Genomic DNA, 24145 nt, shown 5'->3' with positions numbered 1-24145 from the left:
ACCCTGCCCACGGCTCCCATTGTGCCATCTACAAAGTTCATTTTCCATTAATGTGGGCCTGTCCCCTGGCCCTCTGCCAGCCTCCTGCTGAGGCCTCTCTCGAGAGGAGGAGGGCAGCAGCCACAAGTCTGACAGGTGCTAGCATCTTGGCAAGGAAAGGAGGATTCTTCTCCTGGTGTCTTATCTCCCCAGAGGGGTGATTTCACTAGTCTTTGGTCTGTAGGGGATCACAAGCTCCCCAAAGCCCTTCAGCGAGGGCAGTTTCAGGCACAGGAGCTTTCGGTCAGGATGCCGGTCCTCCCTCTGGTCTCACAAAGCCAGCAGCCCCCCTGCAGGATCGGTGTAGGGATTAGAGCGGCTCGTTCAGGCTGGGGCAGCGCTGGTGAGTTTGTCAGGCAGACTGGAATCCGCAGCCTAGCTCCAGTGTCAATGTTGATTTGTGAACCCTTTAAGTGTTATTTACTGACTCTCCCAAGTAATTCTTGTGCCTTAGAGACCTCGCGGTGCATTCTGCAAGTGCAAAACCAAGTTAAGCTTTAGCTGCTTTTTCTTTTAGTTGAACCCATGAAAAGGAGCAGGCTGAGGCATTTCACTGGACCTCCTGACACTTTGTGTTGAGGTGCCAGGCTTTTGTGTTTGTTTGCAGGAAGGGAAGATAAGAATGGGAAGAAGTGGGGGAGTCAGTCCTGGTTTAAACTGGTTCTGAGTTTTAGGCACTCATTGCTACATTTTTGATGACTGCTGCCAGCTCGCCTGTGTGAGGCAGGTGGCTCTCCAGCCCCTTGTTCAAGAGCAAGGTGCCAGGGCCAGTAACCAGTTTTGTGTCCCCACAGGGAGTACAAAGCCCCTTCCCAAAGGTACCAAGTGAAGCACCCAGGCCTGAGAAAGAAGAGCATGCCTCACTGCACTGTCGGTACAGATTACCAAGTGGGTTTTTGTCCCGGTGTGCAGTGGCACTATCAAGGCTGATGGTAGGCTGTTCCTGTCATCTCTCTGCTGGCTGATCACACCCTCCCACGACCCCTGTACAAGGTGGGGTTTGTTACAGAATTAGAAAGGAAGGCTTTCCTAAGAGCCCCATCTTCCTTTCTGGGCTCTTCCTGAGTTGCCAGTGTCCTTTCAGAGAAGGGCAAGGACGATCAACCAGCTGTTCCAGTTCTGGATTACGCCATGTCCTTCATCCTGAATGGGGTTTCAAATGTGAAAAGGAGCATGCCCACCTTACGCCGAGAGAAGGTGCTGAATCACCAGCCCAGCCCTTCATGCTCTCACCCAGACAGCAAGCAAAGCTAGAGCACAGTCCATCCAGGCTTACTCCTGTAGACTAAACGTGCACCAGTCAGGCCTGACTTTCCCGAATTGCAAGAAAGCAATAGTCTTACATCTGTGGAGTGTTTTAATCCCCAGGCTCAGTGCACCACAAGGCAGGTGTCACAGAAGTACGCATCTCCCGGGGTGATACAGTGCATGCTTCGGGCTGTGGCACAGACAACAACGTATCTATTGCTCTGATAGGATATGGGACTGGTGACTGCAATTAGCAGAGGCCCAAAGTCATCTTGCTGACAATCAGTACTCAGTGGTTTTGTATAGCCAATGGAAACTGCCAATCCTTAGGGCTCTTCAAGTTCTCTGAGAGGTGAGGCTACTGAGAGTGCCTCCTGTTTAGTCTGAGCTCAGCTACAGCCTATATATGAAGGGGACAGAACATGTCATCATACAATCGTAGAATCATTTACGTTGGAAAAGACTTTTAAGATAGACCCCAACAGTCAACCCAGCACTGCCAAGTCCAGTACTAAACCAGGCCCTTGAGTGGCACATCTACATGTCTTTTAAATACCTCCAGGGATGGGGACTCAGCCACCTCCCTGGGCAGCCTGTCCATGAAGGAATTGTTCCCGGTACCCCACCTGAACCTCCCCTGGGGCAGCTGGAGGCCGTGTCCCCTTGTCCTGTCGCTTGTTCCCTGGGAGCAGAGACCAACCCCCCCTGCCCACAGCCCCTGTCAGGCAGCTGTAGGGAGTGACCAGCTCCCCCCCCCCCCCCCCCCCCCCCGCGCCTCCTTTTCTCCAGGCTGAGCCCCCCCAGCTCCCTCAGCCACTCCTCACGGGACTTGGTCTCTAGACCCTTCCCCAGCTTTGTTGCCCTTCTCTGGACACGTTCTATCTTCATTCTTTATCTGTCCGTGATCCTCAACACTGTGTCCCTTTCTTTACTAGGTATATGGAAGAGTCTTCTCTGTCTTGCAGGGCGTATTCTGGATGCTGCTATGGCTTGAGCACTTTTCCTTAAGAATGAATAGCCTAATTGTGCTCTGATGCTTTCCCTTGTTTTTTTCCAGGGGCTTTGCCAGATAAAGGAGACTTGTTTCTGGACCCTGCCATGGATCAGGAACTTGAGAAATTGTAAGTGGAGTTGCCTAAAGTAGGTAAAGCAAGAGATTAAAGTTAGCATGCTAAGGGAGACTTTAGTACTGTCCCTGTTCCTTTGCTCTACTATAAAACAAGAGAAGCTAGCAAAGCAGCCTGAGAAGGCCTCTTTCTTCAGGGTGCCTTGGTGCAGCTAACAAAATCCTTAAAAAAGGCTTCAGAAACAGAGGGGAAAACTACCTCAAAGAAGGATCTAGGGGAAGCAGTAGTCTCTAATGAACAGGGAAATTTTGTTTGCATGATAAAAACTGGGGGTGCTGGAGGACTCAGGCTCTGCTCAGAACAAAAATCTGTTTAAATAGGAAAGATTCACACGAGTCTGGCAGGTGCTAGTGCAAGGTGTTCCCCCTCTGTGTCATGAAAGTTTTTCCATCCCTGTGCTATTTGTGAATAAGTCCTCCTCCCAGGGTCACTCCAAAACTGCTATGGCTGGAGATGACAAGTTAGGCTACCTTTGTCTTTTCTCTTTCAGGGTAGCTCGGGTTTCAGGGATTTCCATCTCTGGTCCCACCAGCTCCAGTGGGGATGCAGCCAATTTGCCTGTCCGTAACTCACCCAGGATTAATTCTCCCTGGAAAGCTCTACACCACCGGCGAAAAATGGATGCTGAGAGTGAAGGCTCAAATGAAGAGACAGACTCCTCTGAAAATTGAAGGTTGTAAGGGTGGGCACCATTCCCATCTTGGGTTTCTCCAGAACTCACGGGAGGAACGACACCTCCTCCCAGAACATCTGCTCTGATGGTGGGTGGGTTCTGCCCACATCACCAGTGTGCGTGTGGCCATGCCAGTCCCCATTACCAGGTCCACCCATCCCTTCCCCAGGAAGAACTCTGCCTTTTTCCTAGCTCCTCCCCAGAAGCTATTTCCAGCCGCAGAGCTATGTTACCCTCTGCTGGCAGGCAAGACCAACCAGCGACACTAGCTCTGCCTCCACTTGGAAATAGCCGGGTATTCTCTCACCAGGGCTCTCCCTCATGGTTGTGCTGGAGCTGTGGCAGCGTTAGTGCAGGCCGCTTGCCAGTGGTTTGTTGTGTAGCTGTGTTCAGACTTGGCCTAGACAATAGAGTGGTTAAATCGCCAGCAGCAGCTCTGCACTCCTGCTCTGTTGTAATTATTCCTAGTAAAGCTGCACCTGTGTATGATCAAAGCTAGAGAAATTCCTAGAAAAGGGCTTAGGTATTGCCATGCCACCTGTCTCTGCTTCCTTCTCCATGTGTCCAAGACTTGCCAAAGCAAATGCAGCAAGTAAGCCAGACCGCAGCAAGTACTGCGTGGTGCTGTCTGGCTCCTCTGCTGTATCGAGTTCCCTTCTGTGAGGCCTCCTACCACCTCCAACAGCATCTTAAGGTCACTTGGAAAACTGAGCTTCAGAGGCGCTGGAGGAGGGATAAAGAAGTCTTTTAACTCCTTGGCCACAGGTGGCATGGCTTGCAGACATATACAGCATCTGCTGGGGTTGGGGGGGCAGAAGCACTAGGGGAGAAGGAAGCAGTTCTCAAACAAATCCCGGGTATTTTTTTGTAAATATTGGCATTGTTAGAGCATCATAGCATAGCCCTTACAACTACAAAAAGGAGTAGCATCTTGTTGTGTTAATGTGTAACTTTACTCAACAGTTTGGCCTCCACAGCCCTGAATGCTTTGCCTAGCCCAGCTCCTGTGCCTCAGCTTGCATAGCCATTATTTTCTGGGGAAGTCTAGTTTCTCTTGCTTGTGTGGGAGCCTCCTTGCTTCTCCTGCTCATAAAATGCGGCAGCGTGGGCTGTCAGGAGCTGATAACCCAAAGCTCAGAGCGGCCCTAAGCTGAATGGATTCAACACATGCTGGAGCTATTTTAAGCCTAATCCCTTAACTACTGCTGAGTCTGTACCACAGCCTCACCTGTGGAGAGAGTGGGAGGGGTTATTTATTTATTGTAAGTTATTTTATTTATTAACATGCTGGTGAACTGTGCTTTCTCTCCCAACCATCAGTGAATACCGACAGCCTCACAATAAAGCACACTGTCTACAGCCTCTGCTGCGTCTGGGGTCTGCTGGGCTGCCCAGCCCCCTCTCCACCAGGCTCCGGGGGAACAGTCCCGGGTGGGCAGGAGCAGCACAGGCTGGCGGTGGTACCCCCCGGGGCCCACCAGCCCCTCCCCTCGGGCAAGGACAGGTGGCTGTGCAGGTGCAATGGGCTGCTACCGTGCTAGCCCGCTGGCCTGGCAGGACAGGCTCCCCTCAGAGGTACTGGGGGTAAAGATGCGGTGACCCCCCTCCTGCCCCACCACAGCAGCCAAACATCTGCGTACAGCAGCAGAGTAATCCTTCCCTCCCAGCCCCTCGGCCTCAACAGGGCAGGAGAGGCCCAAACAGCCCCAGCTCTTTTTCCTAATAAGGTGGGAGAAGGCTGGTTACACACTTATTACCCCATCCTCAACACCACAGTCCAAAGAAGAGAAAAACATGCCCTTGTTAAATTCACAGCCAGGAGCAGAGAGCCAAGTTGAACAGGACTAGAATGACAGCCCTCACTCACTGCTGCAACTCAGTTCACTTCACAGCGAAGGACTTAAACCTCAGTCCAAAGCTGGGTAACAAAATAACCAGGGATCCTGTAAATACCATTCCAGTACTTCTTTACCTGGGCCTTTTTTGCTGATGATGTAATTAGAAGCTAAAAAAAATAATCTTTGCTTTGATTTTGTTCTCCTGCATCAATATATGCTGGTTTACAACACAGTAAAAACGATTATCCCATGGCAAAAGTCCGACCCTGCAAATACAGAGGCCTCCACAGCACCATGGATTGGGAGCACTGAGCAGAACAAAAAAACCCCCAAAAAAACCGACAACAAAAAAAAAATCAGTCATGCCTGTGGGAACCAGGTAACACGATGTTCAGAAAAAACAGCATTTCCCTTCCCTCTGTCACTTGGTGGGCTAAGGTGTGGGCCAAAGAGGACAGGAGCACTGATGAGGGCAGCTCATGAGCTCCTGTCATACCTTTTACAGCAGCGAGGTTAACCCTGGAAGAAGGCCTATCTCCACTGGCTAGTAGATAGCAGTGGGTATGAGGGCACATTGAATTTTAATAGAGTGGAATCCAGAGATATTCAGAAAGCATCCTGGGCACAGCGATGTCCTGACCACCTCTGCTTACCTTCTCCCCTCCCCACCCACCCCAGACAAACTAAGACAATCCTGCAGAGTTTACTCCAGGCAAAGGTGGCATCAGTGCCTCGTGCTGGCTTCCCTTTGAGTTGCAGTCCCTGGGTCATCAATATGAGCCATAACGATCCTGGGGAGGAAACACACCAAGACACCATGCTACAACACTTCACGCAAACTCCAGAGACAGATAAAAAGGTCTCAGGGTGTTTGGGATTGGAATGCAGTGCAAGGTTACTTAGACAGGACACCAAGCAAAGGCAGGAAGTAAAATGGCCTTAAACTTTTTAAGTTCTGCCTGGGATTTGTGGGAAAAGACATATCTGACATAACAAGGTGTCCTGTCCAGCAGGAGAGCAAGGCTGGCCAAGTATTCACTGGCCACCCAGAATTGCTCAGCTGTTGTAGTATAGCCATCAGCTACAAAAGACAGGTCTCTACCTGCGACTTTCAATGTAATTTGAGAAGACAATGGTAATTCCAGTGGAAGCCAGGGTATGATGAAAGCCCCCCCCAAGCATGACAATAGCCTTTCTGAAGATGCCACAGAGTAATCTCACCTGGAGGGAGTTCATCACCCCATTGGCTAGGACAGCCATCTTGCCAGCAACTGATTTCACTCCTTGCTTGAACTGTGCAATGTCAGCTGCAGGCAGAACATTTCCAATCGACACACCACCTAGGAGAACCAGCAGGAGTTACCCCGGAGTCCCCCGGCTCCAGAGAGCACCCTCCACTCTAGGTCCTCCAAAGCTGCCTCCTTCCTCAACCCCACCAAGTGCTAACAAACCTGAGTGCACATTCTCAGCTTCTCCAAACAGGTCTGCAGAGCTGATGGCACTGCTGCCTGAGAGCTGCTGCAGTCGGGATCTGGCTTCATACTGCACCAGAAAACAAAACAAAAAGGTTATAAAGGAAAGGAACAAAGCAGGACCTGAGCAAACAGAAGGAGATGAAGCCAGAGCTGTACCAGCCTAAGCACCGCAGAATGCATCTACCTCAGCATCTGCCTCCCGCCCAAAGAACATATCTGAAGAGATGGCTTTAGCGCCTGCAAACTTCTGCCGAGCTTCATTGGATTCCACAATAGATGTCCTGCCCTCTGTCTCCCGCCTACTGGTGGGTCTGAGGAAACAAGAAGAGACGTCTCAGCTTAAGCTCACCGACACAGTAAAGAAACAGACTCCTCTCTTGGACCCCATCTGATCAAAGGAAAGCAACAAATCCTCAAATGCTAGCTACCATCAGCGTCCTCCTCTCCCCACCTTGGGACAGCCAGCACTCAATGACCATAAAGGCTGTATCAAACTTAGGGACACGACAGGCAAAGAAGTGTCCAGGCCTCTTTCACTCAACACCCTTTTTCTTGGGCTTGTCCACACAAGTTACCTCCTGCAGTACAAGGTTCCTGTCATAACACAGCAGCATCTCTACCCACAGCTCCTCGACCTACTTGTTTGTCCTACGCACACGGAAGGTACAGTAGCAGTGGCAGGCATTTTACCTCTCCGAAACTGGCCGAATACTGGAAATGGTCACCTCGGGTTCCTCCTCTTTGTCCATACCCCAGGAAGAGTCCGTTTCCCATCGTGAGCCAAATGCATCTTCAAATGAGAAGGGATTATATTTATACCTAGGTACCAAAAATAGGTGATTTAGGCCCGACATTAAATTCAGGAATAAGCCAAATTTACGCTGAAGCTACGTCTTACTTGGGGGGTCCAGATGTGAAGCTTCCAGCATCTTCAAACAAGTCCAGTTGGGAGCGGGAAGCTTTTGCAGCCAGTGGTGTCTCCTGCTCAATTACTTGCATCTCGGACATCACTGAGTGTGAAACAGAACTAGCACAACAAACAGGCAGTCAGGGCCGATGGCTCCGACAGCACCCAGCCCCTACAGCCAGTCTGCCTCAAAACTGAACCTGGCCTTCACAGGCAAGGCAGGTGCCACAAGTCTCGAGGGAGAGTTGTGGGATGCCGGCCCCCTTCACCGCTTTTCTAGCTTATCCTGACTCCCTCAGCAGTCCTGCTCTACCTTAAGGGAATTCTGCAGGGGGGACAGCTGCCAAGCAGCACGGCTCTAGGGCTACGCGCTGACAGGCCACATGCATCTTTGGAAAAGTTGAAATGAGAACTAGAATCTCTGATCAGAACGCCCCATTCCTTCTGGGGGCTGAAGCACTCTTAGACATAGTCCAGCATATGAGCACTTTAAAGCAGCTCCTTATCTCTTACAAGAGCAGCAAGCTACTGCCTTCAGGAAACTTTTCCAGAGCACAGTGCTTCCAAGGCACCTGTCCTATGCCATCCACAGCCAAGTACCTTCTGGACACCAAGCCCATGCCCAGCCTCTCTGCTTGTTCACGCTTCTTCCCTTCAAGGTTCTGAAGTTTCTTTTCTTCCTTCTTCCGATCAAGCTGCAGTTCCTGATAAGCCAGTCGCATTGAGGTGACTCTAAAGGAAAGAGCTACGGTGGGTACCAGCTCATTACCCTCCGCTCCAGTTCGTGCTGTGGAGTGGCAAGGGGGAGAGCAACCCTGACAACGCATCAAAATACCCATTTCCACAACAGCTCTGCCAAAAATCCTTGCGTAGAAGCTTCTGCTTTTCTTCCCATCTCACCTTCACCGGGGTTCAACTCTTTTTTGGCTAACTGTGATTTCTTTACTGTAAGCACTAACAGCATTAACCTAGTATTATTTCTGCTTTAGTACGCAAGGCATTCGGCCCAAACAAGGCACTTACATGGACTCCTCAGCTTGTTTCCTGGACTCCACTGCCTGCTGCTCCCTCAGCTGCTCTGCCACCTGGGCTTGCCGCTCAATCTCACTGAAGCTCTGGCTGCTCACTTTCTGGGCTCCAAGACCTTTTTTTGCACCCAACTTGAAAAAACAAAAAACGGCGATTTCTTCAGCTTAAATTGTTCATCGGAGAAGAAAACCAGAACCCTACTCCTTGCTGCACCAACCAGGCCTTTGGTCTCCCTGTGTAGTTACAACCTACAGACCCCATACAGCTTGCAGCAGAGTGTGGAAGAACACCCAAGAGTTAACCCACCAGCGCTCAGTGCCAAGAGATCAGCCACATATGCTTCATATCGTAACAAGTAATGATCCAAAACCCAGTTGGTTTTGTCCATTAACATATAAGCGGTCTTTCAAAATAAGCAGTGATATAATCAAAGCTCTCCCTTCCCCAAATGGATCTCTCAGTACGCAGCTTTAAGGGCAGAAAGCAAGGGCCAAGGAAAGGACAGCAGTAATATGAGACATGCTCTACCTCCTCTCCATAAAACAAGAGCTCAGACGTACCCCTTTCTTGGCAGCTCCTGGCTTCTTCTTTCCAATGAGGGAGGATTTAAGTTCTGCAAGAGGAGGGAGGCAGCAAATAAGCAGAAGCAAATTAATTTATGAAGCCAAAATTAGTCAGTGACCCACACAAACATACACCACAGTCCAGCTGCTTATAGAGTCCAGGACACACCATGCAGCTTCACATCAGAAGCCTGGGTAAGGTGACTTCACCCAGCCAAGAAAGATGCACTTAGAAGCTCCACAATTGCAGGCTGGTGGCCTAGAGAAGCATACCCATTGCTGGAGAAACTTGTAAGTGAATTAAGACCTTAGAATAGCTCCTCCAAGTGTCATGCAGTTGGTGACCCTACCCAGTAGGGAACAGGGTAGCTAGAGAAAGACTAGATTTATTCCAACATAAACCCAAGAAAATGCAGCTTCAGAGCCATACAATTGTCAGTGCCTCAACCAATGCCTCAGAGACAAAGCAGCAAAACCCCTTCAGTCATGTTTACGTGAACAGGCCAACGACAAAATGGACCTGAAGTGCAGCAAGCTGTAAAAGCAACAGGTTCCCCAGCACCTTGCGCCGGGAACCTGTCGCTGACGGCATGAAGCATGCCACACTTGTAAAACCAGCCAAGGTCCAGCCAAGCAGCTGATGCCTGGGGAAAAGTGTAAGAACAAAGCAAACAGAGAGGGACTGCCCAGGACATTTTCCCAGCTTCCAACGTGTAGTTCCAAAATCTTTTATCACCCTTGTTGGGCTTTTCTTCCACAGAAGTGTCTCCTTACACACATGACATCTGTCAACCCATACTTTAGATCATTCTTGACAGCCGTTTCTGTATCTTTTCTAGTCTCGCCATGAATTTTTGAAATAGGGGGTATCAAAACATTCACACTATACAAGACCGTTTTCAGCTCACTGTTCCTAACATTTGATTTGGGGTTGTTTGGGGCTTTTTTTATTACTGCCAGGAAACACTTAACAGAAATGTCAGTAAGACCCCCTTCCAGATCTGGAACAGCTGGTTTAGATCCCAATACGATCATGTAAGCTTTGGCTCATTCTCTCCCTCCAAGCACAGGAAGCTAAAGTTAAGAGTTAAAGGCGGAATCACAGAGGGGGCAGGCAGAGCTGTCACAAGCAGCCAGTGCAGGCCAGCTGTTAGCCAGTTACCTCTGGCAGGAGCGGGCCCTTGTGTAGATAGATACATGGCCATGCCTGAGAAAGAGACACAAAACATGGGGAATGAACAGATGCTTGAGGACACAGGCTTTCCACCCAGGACAAACCCACTGGGGGCTAGGAGCACACTCAATGAGGAAAGAAGCTCCAGCTAGATGCTCTGTGTGCAACCAGGACAGTAACGGCAGGGGAGAATCAGATATAATTAGCTTCCAGAATAATAGGGATTTAATTTGCCTCCAAAGGTGCTCAGAGGGGGAGATGACGACACACCAAAAAACAAACCTCCAAAACCCAAACACCACAGCCATGTGGCCTTGATCAGCCAAGTTCTAGGTGTGCAAATGCCAAATTTCATCCAAAGTTCAAAAAATGAAAACAAGCTTTTGGGAAGGCAACAGCTTCGAACTCGATCAAACCTCCAGTAAACTGTGGCTTGGGTTTGGGATTCAGGGGCTGATCTGAGGGATGGGGAAGAGTCTTACCTAGAGGAGCTTTAGGAGATGTGCTCAACAAGTCAATAGATGGGCCTTGGCTGGAATCTGTGGGCACAAAACCAGAAGAGAACATTCAGACTGATTCTTAGCCCCTTTCTTTTCAGTGTGCTCAGTTCCGCTATTTCTCTTCTAGCTCCTCTGCACACCCACACACCCCAAACAAGCCAAGTTACAGTTTGAAACATGCAATTCCCCAAGTACAACAACTTTATGTCTCCACAGAGCAAGTTATTCCCTCTGCAGTGTTCTTAACACATTAAAAGCAAGCATGCAGGGGAATACACTAAGCTGTTTCAAATTACATCTGTGACCCCAGATTCTTGGTTTCCTTGTCATTCACCCCAGAAACAGTTCTTTGCTCTATATTCACACATCATTTCCAGACCCACTAAATTCAAGGGACTGAGAAGAGCGTTCAGACAAATAATTATGTCTGGAAGCAGGGAAATGGAGCAGCTAATCACCAAAATAGTTTTGTGTGCATTTCAGGAAAAGCAGAGACCTGATCCCAAACAGAGCTGCATTTGTAGAAGTCTTCACTAATTTAACTAAACATCGTAAGAGTGCACAGAGCTTTCACTCCTTCAAGCCTGAACCAAAGAAAAATCTCAGCCCTTCCAGCTGTGATACAGGAGCATATTCTCCTGGAAACGAAGTTAGGTTTTTGGAAAAGGTATTCAGCAGAGAACTCACTTGACACTTCTCTGCCTTCTGATGACTTTGCTGCTTTTTCCATCTCCGGGGAAGACTGTGCAGGATTCTGGCTGGCATCCGATACATCCCAGGTACTGGAAGACTGCAAGGAGATGCTCATTCCAGTGACTTGCAGAAGATGAATGAAACGAACAATCCTGAACTTACTTCAGGTTTAGTGACCTGTATTCAGTTTTAAGGCCAAAGGAAACACGTTCCAAACTCCAGACTATGCCTTCACTGAAGGTAAGGCAACATATGGACAAGTCCACATTCCCTTAGCAGGGACAAAAATTAAAGAAAAAAAACCCCAGAAGCTAAGCTGAACGGAAGGCCAGGATAAACAACAGCGTAACTCGAACAGTAGTATCAGAGCTGGCTACTGGGAGGATTTCCCAGCTTAAAGAGATGTGCTAAAATCTAGGAGAAAGTGTGAATGAGCTTCCCTGGAAAAAAATAATCTCGGCTTCCACTGCCTTTATTGCCATACAGCCAATTCTCACATTACTCTACTCACATAGGAGAGTCCGCCTAGTGTTGTACAGTTGCCCAAATCCACTTTACCAGCATCCATGCACTGAAAAGCTGACTAAACCAGAAGTTCAAAGTGACAGCCAGTTCTTGCTTTAAATGCGCGGAGAGACTATGCATTAATGCAGCACACAAAGCGTTTTCCAGGGAGTAGCTGGGAGCTCTGAGTATTCCTTGAAGATAAAGTTGGTCTTGAAAACAAAGGACGTGGATATTACAGACCCCAGGAGGGTTTGTTTAGATCTGTGATTATGTCCCATGCTGATGACTCATCTTAGTTCTTCCACGTTACTACTGAACAAGTATACAGTTTGGAGTCCTTCCAAACTAAGTGGGACTGCTCTGGCTGAACAGCTGGCTATTTGAGAGCTGTTCAGGCTGACTGGTATAGATGGTTCTTCTCACCTGTGTGTGCTCCATGAAGAAATCAGCATCACTCTTGTCAGGGGAGTGCCCAGGGGCTCCACTCAGTCCATCTATAAGCAGCTGAAGAGAGAAGAGAGAGGGGGGTGAAAAAAGAAGCAGAAGGTATCCTACAAGACTCGGCATCCAGCACTACACATCCGAGACACTACACAGTACAGAGCTGACAGACTTACATCAGTGCCATACTTGGCCATGGCAGCACTTGCCAGCTGCCGGATCTTCTCCCTGTACATCTGGGCAGCTCGACTATTATATTTAGCGTTGGCATCTGTAGTAGTACAGCCGTGCTGGCGGAAGAAAGCAGTCTGAAAAGAGAGGAATATCCTGTCTCCTGACTGCTAGATCATACTCCAGCAAGCATTAGACATAAACACAACAGAAAAAAGGGAGCTTGCCAAAGACCAAGGATGACCATACTGAGCATACAGCATGAACCACCCATTGGTTGGCTTTCTTCCAAGGAGCTCCAGGCCCCAGAGGCCTGTTCTCCACAGGAGAGGATGCTTCCGACTCACAACGCTAAGCATAAGCTCTCAAACTGATCAGTGTAACTCCTTTTGTTTAATGCCTCTCACTCAAATGAGATATGACAAAATGACAGATCCACACTTCAGAAAACAGTGCTTTCAAAGGTCACAGTCTGACTTCAAAGCACACGAACACCCCTCATTACACACTGCAGGTGAGGCTGGTACCCGGAAAACCACAATAAACAGAATGGGTGGATTAGCAAGAGGGAAAGAAAGCGAAATGCCTACAGAGGCTCCTCACCGCATTGGCATTGCTGCCCACTTGCATACACCTCAGCTGGAACCAGTTCCAGTTCGAATCCAACTCTGTGGACCTGCATGAGAACCAATTACTTCTATGAATAACGTACAGGCATACCAAGTGCAAAAGCAAGCTCTGAGCTAGAATGGTCAGATATGCCATTACTATCCCACAGTACAGGAGGTAAAGGGGGAAAGAGCAGCTTGTAACTTCTTTGCTTCCCATAAGAACTTTTAAAGTGAGGGAAAAAACACAGTTTCAGCTTCACACCAAAGAACAGTGTCCAGATTTACAGGACCTCTCAGTTATATTAAAAGGGCAGAGCCTGAGCTGGGAAAGCACAGCCAGCAACTTTCGTTTTGCATGTTCTCTCACCACAACATGAGACTCGTCTGCAGCCCGTCCCACAGATTAGGCCAGAACACATGACAAAGCAGCTGAGAAAACAGCCAAGGAAAACGAGGTGACAGAGCGCGTCTCACACCAGTTACTCAGCTTTGCTCTGAATAAGCAGAGTTCCCAGTTCTGTTACTTAAAATGCTAACTTCTGCCAGTACTGAAAACAAAGAGGCTGAAAACCCAGCACCACCTTCCCCACTGATACAGAAAAGAGTAAATAGCGTGGCTCTCTGTGCCCTGCTCGGCGTTACAGGAGAGGCTTCCCTCTCGCCGCTGACCCCGGGGCCCAGCCAGCCCCCCGCAAGGCCGGCACCAGCCCCCCGTGGCGGGCAGCGATCCAACCCCCCGGCGGACCCACGCAAAGCGGGGCCGTGGCTGCGCCGCGCCCCCCGCCCCGCACCTGATGAAGCTGAGGTGCACGCCCAGCGAGCGGTGCGCGCCGGAGCAGTCGATGCAGAGGAACACGCCGTAGGTGATGCTGGCCCAGCTCGGGTTCTTGGCGCCGCAGTCGAAGCACGACTAAAGCGAAGGCAGAGGCACGGCCGGGCTCAGGCAACGGCTCTGCCGCCCCGCCGCTCCTCGCCGCCTCTCCCCGGGCCGCCCCCCGCCCCTGCCGCCTCTCCTCGGGCCGCCCCTCTTCCCCGGCCGCCCCGCCGCGTCTCCCCGGGCCGCCCCCCCTCCCCCGGCCGCCCCGCCGCCGCAGCGCGGCCCGCAGCCCCCCGGGGCCGGGGCCCAGGCCCGGCCCTAGCCCACCGGGAAGCGGCCCGGCTCGGAAGAGCGGGCGGCTGCTCAGCGCCTCATCGCTACCTTGTTCGCCGGCGCTGCCCGGAGCCGCTTGAAGAGAGTCTGGATCTCCGTCTTGCTCGGCTCCGCCGCCATGATCTCTCCTTCCCAGACGCCACTGCGGCGACGGGTGCCGGGCGGCGCGGGGCTGGGCCCGCGCTACGGGTGCCGCCGGGGCCCATACTGGGCGGTGGGACGGGCCCCGCCGCGCCCGCGCCCCGCCTGCCGCGTCGCCATGACAGCGGGGCCGCTCGCCGGCAAGGGGGGGCCGGGAGCCCCCCCTTCTCCCCCGGGCCCGGCGCCCAGAGGCGGGCGCTTGGGGTCAGGGCCCCTCCTCAGCACCCCGCCATCACCCCGGCCGCCGCTGGGGCTCCCCGTCTTGGGGGGCGCTGCCCGCCGACCCCCGGCCCCCTCAGGGCCCAGGCGTGCGGGAGGCGGCACCTGCCCCTCAGGGCACCCGGCCTGCCACATGCCGCGGCGCCCTGGCTCGGGAGTGACTCAGTCCGCTGGAGGCCTCTCAGGCAGCGCTGCCCGATCCTCTGCGGTAATCAAGGCATCGTGAGGCAGTCACCAAGGTAGGGAAGTTGTTGCATCAGACCAAGACGGTGTCAGGGCCCCAAAGTGTTCTGTTACCTGCCTGGAAGCAGGAGGGAATGGACTGGAAAGTCATTCAGGTATAACATTAAAAAAAAAAAGGAAAAAATGTGATGCTTTGAACTAAAAGTCAACGGCATGTAACCCATTTCGTGCTTTAGAAAAAAAATAAAGAGAGTGCAGAGCAATGAGAGTTTCAGAAGGGCAACGACAAGAAAAGCTAATCGGTATGGCTGAGATGGAACGGATGGAGATTTCCTCACCTCCAGAAGCAGGTTGCTCTGTTGCACCAGCTCGTCACTAAGAGAGGTAGTTAAATGTACTAATATCTGGACAAGTCTAACTTCAGTTCAAATTTAAAGGCTTTCCGTTCACTCATTTCCACAGAAATTCATTGCAATGGGAACCTAAGACCCATGATCTTGGCAAGATCCCTAAAGTCTTGGGACATATGGATGCAATCAGGAACAACTGAGCTGTTGGGCAAAACGACCTTGCAGAATGTTTAGCAGGGATGTGGAGTCTTGCATTCTGAGAATCAGCAAAGCTTTAACAACGTTATCAGAGCGAGACCTGATACGGGAGGCACATTTGCCTTGCAGTAAGATGAGAGGCTTCTGGCAGACGCATCTGATTTGAGCTGCTCGGAGAGGAGTCTCTGAACTGGGTGGCGAAGCCTGATTTAGCCTGCCAGGGCTCTTTCTTAGCAGCAGTTGTGTCTTAACTAGCCCCTGGTGTCTGTTGCTCTTATGCTGCTACCTTAATCATGCCTATATGTCCATTTCTGGGCTTACACAAACAATACTGGGGAATCAGTTCAGGTAAAAGTAACCGATAGCGTTTTCCTCACCGCTATTTTTAAGCCAGCTGAGTTCCCTTGATGCCATTCATGGTGCAGCTGTCCTGGCAGTCATACCAGGAGAGCTGATGTCAGGGTGCAGCAAGGGCTGGCTGCACCCTAGGAGAAGGAAAGCTCAAGGGGGGTATTCCCAATGCCACCAGGCCTGGGCTGGCCCTCCTCAGCCACGGCCCATCCATGCCCACCGTACCTGAGCAAGGGGAGCTGGCCAGGCCCAGGGTAGTGGCCGAGTTTGAACAAGAAATGAGATAGCTGGCCAAGCTCATAGCAATGAGGTAGTCTGCTGTCAAGCTGGGAAGTCAATCCACAGGTCAGGATCAGGCCCGGTGATTGCCAGGCATGTCTGCAGTGGCAAATCTAGTCTGAGATCAGGCTGGTAAGGCAGCCTACAGGTCAGGATCAGCAAGGCACAGCCAGAGACCACTACTCCTCCAACTCAGCTCAGGCAAGGACTGGTACCTCTGGGCTGAGCTTAAATGAAAGCACAGTCACCTCCACAGCCATGGGCAGGGGTTGTGGGTAGAGGCCCCACATGGGGCTGCTCAGGGAAATTAAGGCCTGTTTCGTGCACTCAGGGCCCTGACAGGTGAAGCTAGACAGAAGGACAGGAGAGGGAGTGTATGCTGTCAGGTTAAAGGCAGTGTAAGCTGCATCTGGTCATGTAGAAGAGCAAGTTCAGGTAATGAGCGTGCATCGGGAGTGGTGGTGTTTGTGTTGGCTCAAGCAGTCTCAAGCCAAGTTGCTTGCTCTGCTGGCTTTGTTCTCACTAGGTCTGTGTTTGTCTGTCTAATGGAGATGTCACGCAGGGGTTAGGAGGAACACGGTCTGTTCATGCTGGGTGTTACCCCAGCTGGGGCTTGTGAGAGGGAAACGGCATGTGCCTGGGAGGAGCGAAGGCAGCCTTGGAGGCTGGGAGGTCACTGTCACACTTTTTTCCCTGCCTGTCTGTGCTAGTAGACATGGAGAAATACAGTTCAGGCTCCTTTCCTCTGTGGAAGGTGCACGGTTTTTGTTCACTGTGCTGTGCCTTGCTACAGCTTGGGAAGGCTTGCTACCGCAGGGTTGCTCAAGCTTTGGTACCTCAGGGTCCCTTGCAGGCCTTCCAGCCCATGCTGGTTGTTCCAAGTCCTGGCAAGGCTGCTGTTCTGTCCATCAGTTTTACATAAAAGCAGCAGGAAGAGCATGCTGCTGGTCCGAGAAATAGTCAGCTTCTTTTTGTTGCCTCTGTCAGTACAGGAAAGACCTCCTGCTGCTGACTGTTCCCTGCGAGCCCGTGCTGTCACTGCACTGTTCTTGCCATTTCCTGCATCTGTTTCTTTTGCATCTTATGTGCCTTGGTGCTGAATTTCTGAGCTCCAAGCTGGCAGCCTGCTCTTTGGCCCTCAGCTTCCCTCTCCACATACATCCACATACATCTCCACACATCTGACATCTGCCTCTTTCCTCCTGACTGCTGTGACACCAGACCCTGAGCCCGACATAGCCTCCTAATAGGAGATCGCCTTGCTGTTACCCACCTCTGTCAGTAAAAGGTAGTCCCTAGCGTCATCCAAAAGAGCAAAGGAAAGCAAAGGATGGTGACCAGGCTTGTTCTTGGAGTCTGCCATACCAATGGGTACACATTTCTAGTACAGAAAGTCTGTTCTGTACAGACTTGTTGTCTGAGGGCATAAGGTTGCTGTGAAAGAGAGCTGGGAGAGGCTTGGGAGTGAAGTGCTACGATGGGGATAAAACCTGCCCTGCGCTTGCAGGTCTGAGCCAAAGGGAGGAGAAAGCACTTCTCTGGGAGTCTGTCCAGAAGCAGAGTGGCCCAGGGGAGGGAAAAAGGTCCTTGCTCTCTTTTCACTACCCAGCAAAGAACGTGGGTGAAAGAACTGTGCAGGACAAAGATGAGGTGGCTGAGTCCTGCTCTCCTACTTGGACCCGTTGGCCTCTCATCCTTTTGCTGAATGAGAAGATTTGGGAGGTGAGCTGGCAAATTCAGTAAACTGCCCACAAAATAATCGGTAGATACAGTTCCCCATGCATTGCAGTGTGAGTGGTGGGGTACGGGGAATCTACAATGATGCCCTGGGGAGAGGAGCTATTTCTAACACAAATTTGTTACTTTTTTTTTCTTCTTTCTTACTAAGCAGTTAACAGACACTAACTAATCTGCATGATTTCCCCTGGGGATAGTCAGTAATCCTGCGAGAGAGCTCCGACAGCCTGGCTGTTTTCAGTAGTAGAAAGAGCAAGTGTGGCCACAGATGGAGAGGAGGAGGCAAGGACAGATAGAAAGCATTCTCCTCCTCAGTAGAACAAGGGACAAGCAGGTATGTCCCTTCCTGGAGCCTGTAAGAAGGTGCTCCCAATTTCCCGTGGTTTTAGGGATCATATAGAAAACTTTTCCTCGGGTTGGATCAGGTTTCTGCCAGGTCAGCAAGCTGCCCTGCGTTCCATTAAGGCCATATCCTCACTACAATTGATGCAAGGGAAGCAGCCGGCTGAGCGTCGTGGGTGACCGGCCTGCCAGTGTGCTGCACTGAGTGTAATTAGTAGCTGCCTCCCTAGGAAAAAGTTGAGCACCGAGGCAGGCAGTCACGTCACAGACTCTATGCAGTGCTTCCAGCAAGATCTGAGATAAGGAGCTAATGCACTATGTGTAGAGTGAGTATTTTGTTCAGGTTTACAACTTACACAATTTTACGGCAGTCTTACAAATGTTGTGGTTTGGAGAAAAGCCAGCAAAGGTAGAAGGAATACATAAATTAAGGAACACAAGGGATGGGTAACTGGAGAGATACTGAGGAGCACGGTCATGGCTGGCTTGATCCAGTTTGGGGTTGTGGTGCAGCTGGAAGGCCAGTCCGGCTGCACATGCTGTCCCTTGTGCCCACTCTGGCAAGTGGTGGCCATGGGCCGAGTCATGTCCCTAAGCCCTACTCAAGCTGTGATTGTCATTGCATTGCTGAGCTGACCACCTCCTGCTCATGCGATTGCTAAAGCAAGTAAGGGAAGGGCTTAGGAAGTTTTGAAAGGGAGGAGAGGGCTGTCCCTTTCAGTTGTGCCAGATGATGCTGCCAGGCAAAACGGCTGGGCTTTGGTGGAAAGGGTAATGAGTGCGGGGCCAGGGAAGGAGCATGCTGTGAGCATGTGTGTGTGTGTATGCAGGTACGTCTTCAGGTGTTTCTTTTGTAACTCCATTTCCAATATTATAATCAAATGTTTATTTTCCCATGTCTGGTAGCATCACCTCTGACTGGCCTTGCACGTGTTCAGGCCTTGGGAGGCTTTGGGGACACCCCAGAGCTGGGGTGAGCTGGCAGATGTGCCCAGGGGTGTCCTGAATCTGAGGACGAGTTTTAGATCTTGCTGTAGTGGTCAGTTTGGAGGTGGCACAGGTGCCCCTGATGGGAGCAGCCTGTTTGGCAGGTGACACTCAAGTGATGTGTAGCTTCAAGTCATGCCCATCACACCATCGGAGGGGAAGCAAGGTGGAGAGAGCGGGCAGTGAGCAGGCCCCAAGCTATCTCACCCTCCTTCAAGGGCAGTCCATAGCAGCACAGGCACTAGCTTGCTCAAGGTCAGAGCCCAGCAGGGCTGTCCTCCTATCAGACATGATCCTTCCACATTTTCCAGCAGACATGTAATCTCTCTTCCCTGCAGATCACTCCACTCCCCCGAGTTTTCTAAACTGAATCCCTCTAGCACAGGGACTAGTTGCCTGCAGCCCTACAACAAGCGTAGGGAGCATGCCTAAAGCAGACGACAATGAACAGGGCAGGCAGAGCTAACAAAATGATCAGGTAGGCAAGGCAAGGTGAGAAAGCTGTTGGTTTACTGTGACACTCTTTTGAAAACATACAGTTACCACAGAGCACAAGCACCGCTGTCAGACGGGTGGTTATGAGGGATTTGGGTGGAGAGCAAGTAGGTAGGGGGCTTCCAGCTCTGCAGGTGGCCACAATGTGTTGCGGGGCTGCAGGGCCACTGGTGAGACAAACATCCATAGGGTTGTGGATGCAACATTCCTTAGGAACTGTGTGGCACCTGCAGGGAGGCCCTGAGGAGAAACTGAGAGAAAGGGCTAGTTTGGTCACAGCTGGGGGCAGCCAGTGTTTTGGTGTCAGGCTCCTGCTGAGAGCAGGAACAATAGACTCAGGAAGGAAAGAGGTAGTGAAGTCAAGGGGGAGAGTTCTGGGCCTGGAAGAAGACTCCAGCTGGTAGGATAGAAAGGAAACGCTGGGAGGAAGGGACCACAGGATCTGTAAACAGCTGGACTCAGTGAAAGCGGCCAGACTGAAGAGGAGAGACTATGCCCCCCGCCCCACCGTAGGGGAAGAAGTGCAGACCCCACTGCACTGCTTGTGGAGAAAGGAACTCTCAAGCTGCAGATCTGATTGCCTTAAGTTGAGAGACTGACAAACCAGCGACCTCTGCAAGTAGGGTTACTGCATGGTGCAAAACAGGAGGACATGGCCAGTGAAATGAGCTGAAAGCAGCTGAGGGGATTTGGGATGAAATTCATTTTGGAAAATCTCAAGGTGTTCCAACAGAAAATCAGCCAGTTTCTTCCAGTTACAGAACCTACCCCATTGCCCACCCCCCAGCAAGGATTTGTTTATCTTCGCGTATTCATCCTCTGATCTTTTAAGAACCTAGGTCGCTTGGTAGACAGCCTCACTCCCTCGCAGCCTGGAGTTCTCCAGCTTCTTGTCGCCTGGACCTGGGCAGCAGCGCAACATGTGGTTGCAAGTCTTTTTCAGTTTCTTCTCTTCTTTTTTTTTTTCTTCTTTTCTTTGTGCAAGGTCCCTCTGCAGATGTTTTGCCTCATATCATGCAGCCTTGGTATTCTTGCTTGTTTTGCACAACCTTTCCCGCCAGCCTGTAGAGGGTATTTTCCAACCACATTTCCATGGGTGGAGATGGAGTTTGTGGCACTGTCTTTGCCTCAGGTTCAGCCCCATGACCAGCCTGCAGCCAGCCTCTGTGCAGTTACCTTAGAAACAATCACCTTCTAGTCCAAGTGGAGTGTTCAAGGCCATTTTAACTCCAGCACCAGCTTTCAACAGGAGCAGAAGGGAATTTTGCAGCCTGCTGCCCTTAAGTATAACGCTAGCAGCTGTAAAACACGACTGAGGCAGCCCCAGTTTGTGCACAGCCTGCACTGCAGTCAGGGACAACCTGCCTGAAATAGCAGAGCTGAGCTCAGGCCAGCGGTGGCCTTGGGCTGGATCTGCAAACAGGGCCAGGAGCAAAGGGAGTGCAGGACAGTTTGTAACAGCTCAGAGGGGGTCTCTGCAGGATTGCCATCTACTTGCACCTGCCTCAGCACTTTGTGCCAAGCGAAACAGCCGCAGCAAGGACACAGGGTATGGGGAAGCGGGATGGAAAGTAAATGAAACACCAACAGCCCCAGGCTCCACGCAGGGCAGTGGGAGTTCCACCAGGAGTTAGAAGCTAACCACAACTCTCAGCTGCCATCCCAGAGCACAGCTGTGCTGTGGGCTCTGCAACCCAGATTCTGCCTACAGGGCAGAAACATCACTAACGGGTTGAGCAAGCTCAGCTGCTGCTTTGGGGAAATGGGTGTGATCTGTCATAGAGAATCTTTTAACTTCCCCTTCCTAGAAAATTCATGATCAACAGGAAATCCAAACTTTGTGTGGTATTTCAAAAACTCTTTTCCAGGAAGATATCAGAACCAAATTAATTATCTGCCAACAAGTACAAGCTTTCCACAGGGAGTGGCTTTATTAAAAAAAAATTACTAGATAAGGTTTTCACTGTGTTGCCCATTAGGCACAGAGATGCATCTGTATGTTTCTGCAGAAATCATGGTGGAAGAATAGGCTTTGCTGGCCTTCTGGAATTCAGGTACAGCAAGTAGTTCATGTGTTCATTTCTCTGTTCATACACAAAACTTTTGGCATGGCACAGATGACAAGTTTCAACTAGAGCCTTTGTGGTTAACAAAACCTCATTTGCTTCTATGGAAAACTAAGTCTCCGGGCAGAGCTATTAGTTTAATATAAGATCATTACATGTGCCTGGGTGGTTTTTTCCCCCCCTCCAGCTGGTTCTTTACTACACAGGCTCTCTTTTACTAATCCATTTGGTTCTGGGTAGCCAGGACTAAGTGCCACACCAAAATTTATGAGGTGCAGCCCAGCCAAGCGATTCTTCATTCTCAGTGTGCTGTCTCCTGTCCATTACTTCAGCTTTTGGCAGGAATTTCTAATGTGCAAACATTCCTTTAGGGGACTTGTTCACATAAGCTGCAGCATGTCACTATTTCTGGAAACCTTCAAGCAGCCCATTATGATCAGGTGGTCATGTTTTTCTAGGACAAACAAGTCTGTTCAGACTTTGTCCTGTGGAATTTCAGGTTGTTTGTACCGTAACCAGAGGGTCCGTCTACTGGACATTGCTGTCCTCATAGCAGGTTCTGGCCACACCTAACTCCATCCCTAATTACAGCTTGACTACAACTCAGAAGAGCAACTGAAGTCAAGCCTCCACGTTATCCTTCATAACTCCCTTCTAGAATTTTTTGACCTTCCATGAAAGGCTAGCATTAGTGTTTGAAAATATCCAGGCTAACCAGTATCCACCATAGCACAACACAGGTCATTTTATCCCTGCCTGTTGCTGTGACCTCACAGGCCTGGCAGGCATGCTCTTCACATTCATGTGTGTTAGGACAAAGCAGCAACAAATCATTTGATTGCAGGTCAGCAGGAGTAACACTTGCAATTACTGTACAACACCGATGGTACTTTACCTGGGACCTAGTAACGCAGAGACTAGATCTTTAAATAAATCCAAGTGCTTATACACCAACACCTCTAATTATATGGCATAAGCTTAGAGGCTTCTTCAAGTATTGGACCTATACTAATAGGTGAATTAATAGCTAAATCCAGGTGTTTTTAATGTCTGTTGCTTAGATCTTTTAATTGCCTTTTGGGAATACTTTCTCTTTTCTTGACTGATGACATTACAGATTCAGAACAAAATGCTTTAGCCTTGTTCTTTCGGTTTACACTCTACTCCCCCATGCATGAAGCACAGCAGTAGGGACACTTCAGGCAAGACCTTTCAACAGCTGATGCGTTTCTGTGGTCTCACAAAAGCACTAAATGGCACTAGTCTCAGATCCCTTTGTCCACAGCAGACTACATTTCAAGGCATGCAGCATGCTGTAATAGGTTAATTTCTGCTCTGTCTGGCAGGCAGGCAACAAGATGTTTGTGATACTTTAATTTCTCTTAAATTAACAGTGTTTCAATCTGCCCATCCCCACCTTTTCAATCTGTACTTGTGAAACACCCATTTTGGTTGACAAGCCACCATTAACATTCTGTGGTCATTTAATCCCAAATGCTCACCTATGACTTCAGCTTCCTGATCTGTGTCACCCCTTTTCCAAACAGCTCTGAAGCGGTTCACCCCACTGTATTTGGTGGAGGCTTGACTGAGTTTCCCAAGTCTTTTAACCAAGTTCCTCACCTGCTAACCCAGAATAAGAATTTCACTACAGAAGACTACTAGAAACTCACAATGCATCTCAACAACAGTTTCAAGCAGATGCAGTTCAATAAACTGTTTTTAAACTACTGCTTGTTTTTCAAAGAAAAGGTAGCTTGCCCTTTTTTTGTTCCCTCAAGTCCTTGAGCTTATCCTGTACAGAACACGTCCCATCAGTCCTTGTGTTTGATAACACACAGTACTGGGATCAGGACCCCACTTTGCCTCAGCAGCCCTAGAGGCTTTCAAGGGCAGAAAGACAGGCCAGATAAAAGAGGTTTTATAGGTCCTCCCTGCTGAATGGCACTTAACAACTGGGTGTAAGGTCACCTGCAGCAATTTAGCACCAGAAGAAGAGTTATCCCTCTATAACTAATGTTGCACCAGCTAGCAGATAGCTTCCACACTGCTACCCTTCACCACAGTGTAGGGGTCTTTGGCAAAGCAGGGAAGGGCACTTCTGGCATGCCTAAGTCAAGAGAACGTAGAAGAAGGAAAAAGAGGGTCTCTGCTGTGCACTGGGTGTTCATGAAGAAAGGTATTGCCAGAACAATCTAGAAGCACTATAAACCCCAACACATACTACTGCTTAGGACCCCTAAATGCACAACTGCACTGGAATGCCTTCAGTGTGTGTCAAGGCCCATTCTAGCTCAGGGAACGTTCAGTCACCTCAGACCTGCTGCCCAACAGCTGCGTTCACAACTTGTTAGTCTGAACAGCGACATCATGCAAGACAGAAGCCTCCTCCTGTCCCCAAGCTATACTATCATTCATTCCCGGTGTTGTCCCAGTAAATCTGAGGACAATGGGATGGGACGTCCAGATTGTTGAAACTGCATCACTTATACCTGGTAAGGCAGCTGGTATAAGTACCAGGGGAGCCAACAAGCCTGCAGGTGAAGGATACTGAAGACTTCTGAAAGATGTGGGAGAATAAATAGCTCCCTGCCAGTCAGCTTGATTGAGCCAAAAGGGGAAGCAATGCTCTAAGTTCCCTATTACCCTGC

General features: G+C 50.2%; 3 protein-coding genes across 5 annotated transcripts in view; 2 read left to right on the top strand and 1 right to left on the bottom strand.

Moving 5' to 3' along the window:
• C7H11orf49 (chromosome 7 C11orf49 homolog) overlaps nucleotides 1-5251 on the top strand; it is an 86023-nt gene extending 80772 nt beyond the window's left edge. Inside the window, exons 8-9 of the mRNA XM_037393346.1 lie at nucleotides 2345-2408; nucleotides 2905-5251. Coding sequence (XP_037249243.1) covers nucleotides 2345-2408; nucleotides 2905-3085 — 245 coding nt within the window. The 3' untranslated portion in view covers nucleotides 3086-5251. The remainder of the gene's footprint in view (nucleotides 1-2344; nucleotides 2409-2904) is intronic.
• ARFGAP2 (ADP ribosylation factor GTPase activating protein 2) lies at nucleotides 5038-14367 on the bottom strand. 3 transcript variants are annotated; one of them, XM_037393321.1, is made up of 17 exons: nucleotides 14195-14326; nucleotides 13788-13906; nucleotides 12989-13061; nucleotides 12391-12522; nucleotides 12197-12277; nucleotides 11261-11363; nucleotides 10556-10612; nucleotides 10062-10106; nucleotides 8897-8949; nucleotides 8331-8467; nucleotides 7908-8039; nucleotides 7299-7427; nucleotides 7091-7219; nucleotides 6585-6711; nucleotides 6377-6467; nucleotides 6147-6265; nucleotides 5038-5716 (listed from the first exon to the last, which is right to left on the bottom strand). In XM_037393321.1, the coding sequence occupies exons 1-17, from the start codon at nucleotides 14264-14266 to the stop codon at nucleotides 5696-5698; spliced, it is 1620 nt and encodes a 539-aa protein (XP_037249218.1). In that variant the 5' UTR covers nucleotides 14267-14326; the 3' UTR covers nucleotides 5038-5695. The 3 variants fall into 3 exon arrangements, with proteins under 3 accessions (XP_037249218.1, XP_037249219.1, XP_037249220.1); XM_037393322.1 differs by lacking the exon at nucleotides 13788-13906 and having other exon boundaries at nucleotides 14195-14367; XM_037393323.1 differs by lacking the exon at nucleotides 10062-10106.
• A 41-nt stretch (nucleotides 14368-14408) lies between these two features.
• Nucleotides 14409-24145, top strand: part of DDB2 (damage specific DNA binding protein 2) — a 49019-nt gene continuing 39282 nt past the window's right edge. Inside the window, exon 1 of the mRNA XM_037393326.1 lies at nucleotides 14409-14745. The gene's annotated coding sequence lies outside the window, so the exon portion shown is untranslated. The remainder of the gene's footprint in view (nucleotides 14746-24145) is intronic.

Source organism: Falco rusticolus, chromosome 7 (genome assembly GCF_015220075.1).
Source record: "Falco rusticolus isolate bFalRus1 chromosome 7, bFalRus1.pri, whole genome shotgun sequence".
Taxonomy (NCBI): domain Eukaryota; kingdom Metazoa; phylum Chordata; class Aves; order Falconiformes; family Falconidae; genus Falco; species Falco rusticolus.
This window is presented reverse-complemented; position numbering and strand designations above follow the sequence as displayed.